This window comes from Hypomesus transpacificus, chromosome 5 (genome assembly GCF_021917145.1).
Source record: "Hypomesus transpacificus isolate Combined female chromosome 5, fHypTra1, whole genome shotgun sequence".
NCBI classification, from domain to species: Eukaryota; Metazoa; Chordata; class Actinopteri; order Osmeriformes; family Osmeridae; genus Hypomesus; species Hypomesus transpacificus.
Genome location: NC_061064.1, coordinates 1,254,891 through 1,264,684, shown reverse-complemented (window position 1 = coordinate 1,264,684; position 9,794 = coordinate 1,254,891). Strand labels below are relative to the sequence as shown.

General features: G+C 51.6%; 1 protein-coding gene across 2 annotated transcripts in view; it reads right to left on the bottom strand.

Annotated features, from left to right (window-relative positions):
* ksr1a (kinase suppressor of ras 1a) overlaps positions 1-8,996 on the bottom strand; it is a 21,801-nt gene extending 12,805 nt beyond the window's left edge. For both annotated transcript variants that reach the window (XM_047020839.1, XM_047020838.1), the window contains exons 1-2: positions 8,520-8,996; positions 558-698 (exon numbers count right to left, since the gene is read on the bottom strand). In XM_047020839.1, coding sequence (XP_046876795.1) covers positions 558-698; positions 8,520-8,729 — 351 coding nt within the window. In that variant the 5' untranslated portion in view covers positions 8,730-8,996. The remainder of the gene's footprint in view (positions 1-557; positions 699-8,519) is intronic.
* Between the last annotated feature and the right edge of the window lie 798 nt (positions 8,997-9,794).

Genomic DNA, 9,794 nt, shown 5'->3' with positions numbered 1-9,794 from the left:
CCTAACCCTAGCCCTAACCCTAACCCTAACCCTAGCCCTAACCCTAGCCCTAACCCTAACCCTAACCCTAGCCCTAGCCCTAACCCTAGCCCTAACCCTAGCCCTAACCCTAACCCTAGCCCTAACCCTAGCCCTAACCCTAGCCCTAACCCTGGAGGTCCTGTCTGTGGTGGTTACCATGGCCTCATCAGCTTGTCTGATCCAAGACCAAATCATTCAGCACATCAAGCACAAAATACAGCCATACTAGAACATTCAGACAGGAAACACACACACACACACAGACACAGACACACACACAGGCAAAGTGGTTCAGCTCTGACATCCAGAGTCCCTGGCCTGGTCACTTCTGCCTCCACCCTGCCTCCACCCTGCCTCTCCCCTGCTTCTCCCCTGCCTCTCCCCTGCCCCCACCCTGCCTCTCCCCTGCCTCCACCCTCCTCTCCTCAGACCAGCAGCAGAACCAGCAGCAGACTAGCAGCAGAACCAGCAGCAGACTAGCAGCAGACTAGCAGCAGACTAGCAGCAGAACCAGCAGCAGAACCAGCAGCACGTACCTGGATGAGCTCCGTCCGCAGGTTGATGGTGCGGAGCCAGTCCCCCAGCCTGGGGAAACTGTCCAGCCCCACCGGACGCTCCTGCTCCGGAACCTTCCGCTTACACTGCAGCTGCTTGCAGATGTACTTCATAAGCTTCACCTGCAGGGGGCGGCAGAGCACACAGCAGAGGGAGGGGGGTTAGAGGGGCTGGAGGGGGGGCAGGGAGGTTAGGGGTGCTGCGAGCAGGTCTAATGACTGTCGGGTACAACACACTCCTCTGTAGACAGACACACAGCAACGTAGAACTAGAACATAGAACACACACACACTCACACATGCACACACAGCAGATCATCTCTCACCATCTTCTATTTATCTTATCCCAGAATTATCCAGAGGCTAATCTGACACTTAAATTATTCCAGTCCCAGAAACACACATCTCATCCTCTTCCACACAGCCCTTTGTCTCCATGCAGACCATAACCCACACAGCCCTCTGCCTCCATGCAGACCATAATCCACACAGCCCTCTGTCTCCTCCAGACCATAACCCACATAGCCCTCTGTCTCCTCCAGACCATAACCCACACAGCCCTCTGTCTCCTCCAGACCATAACCCACACAGCCCTCTGTCTCCTCCAGACCATAACCCACACAGCCCTCTGTCTCCTCCAGACCATAACCCACACAGCCCTCTGTCTCCATGCAGACCATAACCCACACAGCCCTCTGTCTCCTCCAGACCATAACCCACACAGCCCTCTGTCTCCATGCAGACCATAACCCACACAGCCCTCTGTCTCCATGCAGACCATAACCCACACAGCCCTCTGTCTCCATGCAGACCATAACCCACACAGCCCTCTGTCTCCATGCAGACCATAACCCACACAGCCCTCTGTCTCCTCCAGACCATAACCCACACAGACATCTAACAGGATTCTTATTTTTAACCCTCTTTTTTGTTGCTTTAGCCTTCAGCAGCAGGGCTGTCAAACAGATATAAATAGCTGTTATTATGGGATGGGAACAGCCACCGAGGGCATCTGCACTGCTGGCATGGCAACCAAGTGCCATTGGAACATTTCAGTGGCTGTGGGTGGGACACTGTGACATCACAGCCCTGGAACACACTGAGTTCACAGTGAGGCTAGCACACACACCAACCCCCCCCCCCCCCCCCACCAGCTCCCACCTCTACAGGCCTCACACACACCACACCAACCCCCCTCCTCCACCCACCACAAACAGAGGTTTGGCTGCAGCGAGGGGGGGGCTTGCCCCTCCAGATAAACCAAAGACTTTTGAGCTCTCCTTTTCTGTTCCAACTCAACTGAACAGACATGAAGAGGAAATGAATAAAAAGGTGTCAAGACGTAACTTGTAGACCCTTGACCAGGTTCATTCTTACTGGCAGAAGAAGACAAGAGAGAACCACCTTAACCTCCACCAACATTACGAGGACACCTACATTCCTGCCCACCAGCCCCCAACCCCTCCCCCCCAGGCTCCCCATGTCCCCCACCGGCCCCCCACCCCTCCCCACCCCTCCCCACCCGCCCCCCACCCCTCCCCCCCAGGCTCCCCATGTCCCCCACCCGCCCCCCACCCCTCCCCACCCGCCCCCACCCCTCCCCCCCAGGCTCCCCATGTCCCCCACCCGCCCCCCACCCCTCCCCACCAGGCTCCCCATGCCCCTCCTGTGAGTAGCTCTTGCTAGCAGGGCTGTGGTGTTAGTTTGCTGAGCCCAGCGCTCCTCTGCTGTGTCGTATTGTGTGTCTCCTTATCTCACCTCCATCACTGAGTGTCCATTACACGCTGTGTCCCCGGGCCGACTGAGCCACCAGCCCACACTCAGGAGCAACAGAAGCATCCAGCAGTCTTTCCTCAGCTCATTCACTCCCTCTCCCACACACAAACACACACACCAAGCACCTCACAGAAAGGCCTTGCAGAGTCAAGCACACTCTCAGAGAGAAAATGTGGCCTTGGGTTGTGAGAAACAGCCTGGCAGGAACCAACAAAAGCCTATCCAGTCAGAGAGATATGATAGAGAGACAGAGACCACAGAGAGAGAGGGAGACCACACAGAGAGAGAGAGAGAGAGAGAGAGAGAGAGAGAGAGAGAGAGAGAGAGAGAGAGAGAAAGAAAGAGAGAGAGACAGCCCACACAGAGAGAGAGAGACGGTGAGAAAGACCCCCGATCGCCCGCCTCGATTAACTGGACAGCTATGGCACTTCCTCATCTGTGTGGAACTCAGGGGGTTAGGGTCGGTTCAGCCCCGCTCCATTTACCACAACACCTCTGGACTTTGACCTCTGTTTTAGGTACATGCAGTTGAGCAGCCAATGAGAAGAGCCGGTTCTGTGGGTGGAGGAGTGATGAGCAGTTTCCAGAACCCCAGCGTGCTGAAAGATAAGGCTGGTATTCATACAGACAACGATCTGGGTTTACTTTCCTAGTCTAACCCTAACCCTAGCCTAGCCCTAGTCTAACCCTAACGCTAGCCTAGCCCTAGTCTAACTCTAACCCTAGCCTAGCCCTAGTCTAACCCTAACGCTAGCCTAGCCCTAGTCTAACCCTAACCCTAGCCTAGCCTTAGTCTAACCCTAACCCTAACCCTAACCCTAGCCTAGCCTAAGTCTCACCCTAACCCTAGTCTAACCCTAACGCTAGCCTAGCCCTAGTCTAACCCTAACCCTAGCCTAGCCTAGCCTTAGTCTAACCCTAACCCTAGTCTAACCCTAACCCTAGCCTAGCCCTAGTCTAACCCTAACCCTAGCCTAGCCCTAACCCTAGTCTAACTCTAACTCTAGCCTAGCCCTAGTCTAACCCTAACCCTAGCCTAGCCTTAGTCTAACCCTAACCCTAGTCTAACCCTAACCCTAGTCTAGGAAAGCAAAGTCTCTTAATCTTTTTCAGTAAGACTGACACTGCAGGTTAACACCTGCTCTGCTTAAGGGGTAACACACACACACAAATACACACAAACAGGCAGCGTGTTGCAGCTAACCCTAACCCTTCCAGTAAGCGTGTTCTGAGGTCTTTACTGTGGGGTTTGGTGAGGCTGGGCGTCATAGACATCTGTATCACACACACACACAGGCACACACACACACACAGGAGATCACACAGGCAGTGCAGTGAACAATACACTAGTGCAGGAGTGACGTCAGGTTGCCTAGCAACCCCACCGAGCCGTCAGCAGTGTTGAGTGGGATTTTCCCAGAGAGGTGAAACACCACAACACAGAGCACCTGCTGAAATGTCACCCCCACACACAAACACACAGATACACACACACGCATGCATGCATGGACACACGCGCACACACACACACCTCCGCTGTCGCTCTATCCTTCATTAGACCACCATTTGATTTTCATTTCCTGGACTTCACACAAACACTAAAGGTGTTTTGTTTCTTTAAAAAAGCCAACCATTACCAGCTCGTCAGGTTGTTCAGCTGAGAGGCCCCACACCTCCACACCTCCACACCCTAACCCTCCACACCTCCACACCCTAACCCTCCACACCTCCACACCTCCACACCTCCACACCCTAACCCTCCACACCTCCACACCCTAACCCTCCACACCTCCACACCCTAACCCTCCACACCTCCACATCTCCACACCTCCACACCCTAACCCTCCACACCTCCACACCCTAACCCTCCACACCTCCACACCTCCACACCCTAACCCTCCACACCTCCACACCCTAACCCTCCACACCTCCACACCCTAACCCTCCACACCTCCACACCTCCCCCCCTCACACCTCCACACCTTCACCCCAGCTCACTCTTTATCACTGTCGTTACACATTAACAGTCTTTTAATATTTCTAAGAGCTAGAAGAAATGAAAGCCGTATTTCAGAATAAAACCCTTTTGTCTGTGATCTACCTTCCTTCGCCACTCTGGTTTTAGACATGGCATGAAAGCACATTCAGCGTAACACAGAAACAAATAACCATCATTTAAGACTCGCCATCTGTAACAAGGAAGCTTTCCAACAAGACATTCATGTGACACCGCTTTTGTCACCAGGGATCAAGCTACCAACCCTCCCATCAGTACACAATATTATCAGCATCAGCCAAACCACAGGCCAGCCCTGCCCCCGTCAGGGTACAGGCGTCCTGCCTCATCACAGCTTATCAGCAGGCTGCAGGACAGACAGCCTGCAGGACAGACAGGCTGCAGGACAGACAGCCTGCAGGACAGACAGGCTGCAGGACAGCAGGCTGCAGGACAGACGGCTGCAGGACAGACAGGCTGCAGGACAGCAGGCTGCAGGACAAGCAGGCTGCAGGACAGCAGGCTGCAGGACAGACAGGCTGCAGGACAGGCAGGCTGCAGGACAGCAGGCTGCAGGACAAGCAGGCTGCAGGACAAGCAGGCTGCAGGACAGACAGGCTGCAGGACAGGTCTGTGTACCGGGCAGGTCTGTGTACCAGGCAGGTCTGTGTACCAGGCAGGTCTGTGTACCGGGCAGGTCTGTGTACCAGGCAGGTCTGTGTACCGGGCAGGTCTGTGTACTGGAGCTGCAGGTGTCTGGATGCTGCCAGCAGGCTGTATGGCAGTATATCACTAATCCTTTGTCCTGACTCTGAGCAAGGTTAGGAGCCCAGCTCCACCACTGCAGCAGCCTGGCCATGGCCAACACATCCAGTTACACCCATGGATTTACACTGGCTACACACCTCTGTCTGTTTGTCTGTCTCACTCTGTCTGTCTGTCTGTCTGTCTGTCTCACTCTCTCTCTGTCTGTCTGTCTGTCTGTCTGTCTCAATGTCTCTCTGTCTGTCTGTCTGTCTGTCTGTCTGTCTCAATGTCTGTCTGTCTGTCTGTCTCAATGTCTCTCTGTTTGTCTGTCTGTCTCACTCTCTCTCTGTCTGTCTGTCTGTCTCAATGTCTCTCTGTCTGTCTGTCTCAATGTCTGTCTGTCTGTCTCAATGTCTGTCTGTCTGTCTGTCTCAATGTCTGTCTGTCTCAATGTCTCTCTGTCTCGCTCTGTCTTTCTGTCTGTTTCTCTCTCACATAAGGCACATGGAAACAGTGGATAAGTCACTGTGCTAACAAGTATGTGAGAAAGACTAACATCTCTTCTGACTGAGACAGAGACACAGAGAGCAGTGAAGTGAATCCCCGCTGTAGAGTCTAGCTGGGTCATGACTGCATCCACCACATCCTGCATGAGACCGCAGGCCTCCACCCTCTCATCCACCCATGACCTCCTCCCACAGAGCGCTCAAAGAGTGGTCCAGAACACACCGGCCCGTGGCCTTCTCAGGAAGTTGGGACTGGTTCCAGAGGTCAGAGTTCACATCAAGCCCAGGTGACCCTTCGTCAGCCAATCCCCTTCACAGGATCACTGTCCTCGGAGTTAACGGAAGGGAGGGAGAGAGGGAGGGAGGCAGCTTCTTAAAACACTAGTGTTGTGATGCAGCTCTGCCCATCAAAGGCAATTTTCATCTTCCCTTCATCCCCACCCCCTAAAGAAGAGAGTCGTTCTTTACAATCACACAACACTTCCTCCTATGGTGGCAGATGCACACACAGCGGTTGCCATGTCATAGGAGGAAGCCCAGCTGATTCTCCCCTCCCTCTTCCTCCCGTTTGCCTCTCTCTTTCTCTCTCTCTGAGTCTTTGCGCGTCATTTGATTTTCTTATTTAACAACCAACCCTGAAAATGCGTAGGAGGAAAGAAGTCTAAATATAGACCCAGCCAAGAGCGAGTAGAAAACTCGGTCCAACACCATGAGAAGACAAAACAACAATGCTCTCCTTCAGGAGGCTCAGGCTGGATCACCTGGGCTGATGATGTGACAGCAGCACTCATCCAAAAGATTAACAGAGGGAGAATTAATCACCAGGATCATCAACATACACTGAATGAGGATCCCGGCTCAGTGTAAAGCAGAGATCTGGACTCTGCTCTGGTCTGGCTGCTGTGCAGCGCGGTCTGAATGCAGTCACGCTGAGGGAAGCATGACTGCTGATGGTGTCCATCACCTCCTCAGACCAGCGCTGCAGCAGGAACACAGACACAGGGAGAGAGACAGGAGAGGCTCTCAGAATGACACACACCATTGTTTTTTTATGTGGGACCAAGAGAGAGAGATAGAAAGAGGAAGAGAGAGGGGAGAGACAGAGAGAGACAGACAGAGAGAGTGAGACAGAGAGACAGACAGAGAGAGTGAGACAGAGAGACAGACAGAGAGAGACAGAGAGAGTGAGACAGAGACAGAGACAGAGAGAGAGAGAGAGAGAGAGAGAGAGAGAGAGAGAGAGGAGAGAGAGAGAGAGAGAGGAGAGAGAGGAGAGAGAGAGGAGAGAGAGAGAGAGAGAGATGCCACACGTCAGGGATAAGCCTGTGGAAACTGAAGTACCTTACTACCTTGCAGTCCTCCACTTGAAGAGCAGAGCACTATTATCTCCTCACTGGCAAGGATCTGTAAAGAACCTGCCCTCAAGTGGAATAACAAAGCTCTTTCAGTGAGAATCTAATATGAGTTCAAGCCTCTCTTGGTCTCTGGAAGCAACAGCCATGTTTGCACTGAGTGTGACAGCCATCCTTTCCCTCAGTCATCACAGGAATCAGAGTGCTTCGGTCATTTACTTGTATCAAGACAACTGATATTTTCCACTGGTCCTGCTGCACTGTTGAGATATACTCCTGCGCTTCTGAGAGAGAGACACATTGAGGCACGCTTGATGTATTTCTGTCGGTTAGACTTTCAAGCCCATGACACAAGGCCTCATAGCTTGGAGCCCTCCTTCCTCCACAACTTGTCTCCACAAACCTTCTTGTGAGAGATAGGATCAACACCACTGCAGAAGGTTAGGATACCAGGCTTCTGTACCGGGAAGTCACACTCTAGGACTCGACCTGGGATGTAGGTTTAGTAAAGTACCAACAGTACCAGAACGCTACCAAGTTAGCTGACTTCGACGTTTTGAGTCTGTATGATAGTCTGGAGTCCAGAAAACCGCAGAGAGAAGGAAGAAGTGAAAGTGTCGGTTTGATTGGCGCTAAAGCTAGGAGCGGACACAAACAGCCCTTTTTTAGCATCCTTCATATGACACAAGTCCCCCCCCCCCCCCCCCCCTGTCAACTCAGTGTTTCAGCTAAATCACTGCCGAGCGAACTCGAGACCCGATCGGTATCCTGTTTTCCTTCTAATATTTCTATATTAATAGATGTCGGAAAGGAAGGTAGAAGATAAGGCCTTTCGAGATCGGTTACAATTCAGCCGTTCCAAACAATATCTGAGTCGGCTGAATATACAGGGCTATAGCTACCATTCATGTAGCCTAGAGGCCTTCGCAGTCCCTCTGCGGAAATCATTACTAGTTCGTCAGAATGATCTGCACACATCTCAACAATGAATTACACACCGGTGCAAGAGCTTTAATGGCAGTGCAAGTACACACGTCAATTAATAGACATTTGCTTAGAGTTATGCAGGAACTAGTATTGACATGAGATTCATTGCCATCCGATGTTATTATATAGGCTAATTTGATTTGCCCCTCAACTAGATTTGCCTGATGCAGAAACGCGAAATCGTGAACCAAGACGAAATTATTGACAGACCCAGTTTGAAAGCTTAGAATGAGTGGAATTGGACCCGTTTGATGTAAACTGCACACAATAGTGCTGCAAACAAAATATCCGGGGGTCCATGCCAAATATTTCACCTAGAAAAAGAGGTCAGAATGAGAGCAAGCGTCCGGAGGAGCGTCTATATTTAGCCAAAGCAGAAATATGGAAACCCTCCATGCAGCGTTATATTCTTGAAATAACCATTAAACCATTGCATCGCGCAAGGCTACAGCAAAGAACTGCAGAGAATTGTGCGAAATAGGCTCACTCACTCATATGGAGCCTTGCTATAAGAACCGAGGCGGACATATAGGCTACATGACTCTGCAAATTGGACGCCTGTGTTTATGCCTTTTATTACCTCCAAAGTACGGATTTCTTGTTGTGTAAGGTCGTTGGATGCGGCGCATTTGGTCCGGAGCCCCTGTAAACTGGAGATGGAGATTTCAATCATGTTCTGGATGAGTTCGCATTGATGTAGCGCGGCCATCGCTGCGCCACCGCCGCTATCCCTCTCCGAGTGCTCATCACTCTCGACCATCTTTCCACCGTTATCAGTCACACTATCCATTCCTCGGCATTTGGGCTCCGCTTTTAGGGCTTGAGTCAAACTGTGACTGTTGAAATGCACATGCAACGGCGACGCGATATAACGGAACTTAACGAATGTCCCGGTTGAAATCTCCCAAATAACTCAATAATTGTATTGGGGTGAAATGAAAACGATGGTCGCTGATGATAATATCATAGAACAAGGCAGTGCAAAGTCCGGTAGCGCTAGGGCTGTGTGTTCTGTCCGTTTAGCTGAGAGGCTCTGTCTTCTCTCTCTCTCTCTCTCTCTCTCTCTCTCTCTCTCTCTCTCTCTCTCTCTCTCTCTCTCTCTCTCTCTCTCTCTCTCTCTCTCTCTCCTCTCTCTCTCTCTCTCTCTCTCTCTCTCTCTCTCTGACAGCAGAGCCTTTCTGCCGTCTGTCAGCTGTTGGAAACAACATTGGGCGCGTTGCAATTTGGGAAATGAAGTTCTTGCGCAGTGGACATCCGCTTATTTAAAGCACACAAGGCTATGGTCGGCAGGCGTTTCACTTCAGGCTCATCGCTATGTCTACACCTCGTAGGCCTACGTTGTACTCGCCTGATCAAATCGGATATTAACGTAATGCATTGTTAAGACATCTGAGTATTAATAAACTATAGATTCTTTGTTCTGGTGCTCTACTGAAGACTATCTGAGTCGGTGTGACTGTGGAGGCAGACGAGAGTGGCAGAGTCAGACGAAAGGAACCGTTCAGTTCTGCTGCTGTAAACAAACAAACACACACATTTAGTCATTTAGCAGACACTCTTATCTAGAGAGACTTACAGCAAGTACAGGGACATTCCCCCCGAGGCAAATAGGGTGAAGTGCCTTGCCCAAGGACACAACGTCATTTGGCACAGCCGGGAATCGAACCAACAACCTTCTGATTAATAGCCCGACTCCCTAACTGCTCAGCCATCTGACCCCCACACACACAAACACCCCCCCCCCCACCCCCTCACCCCCTCCATCACCCTGGTCTCAGGTTAGAGGCAGATCAGGACCATGGAGAGCTGGGGTGTGTGTGTTTAACTGCACATGTGTGTTTAACTGCACGTGTGT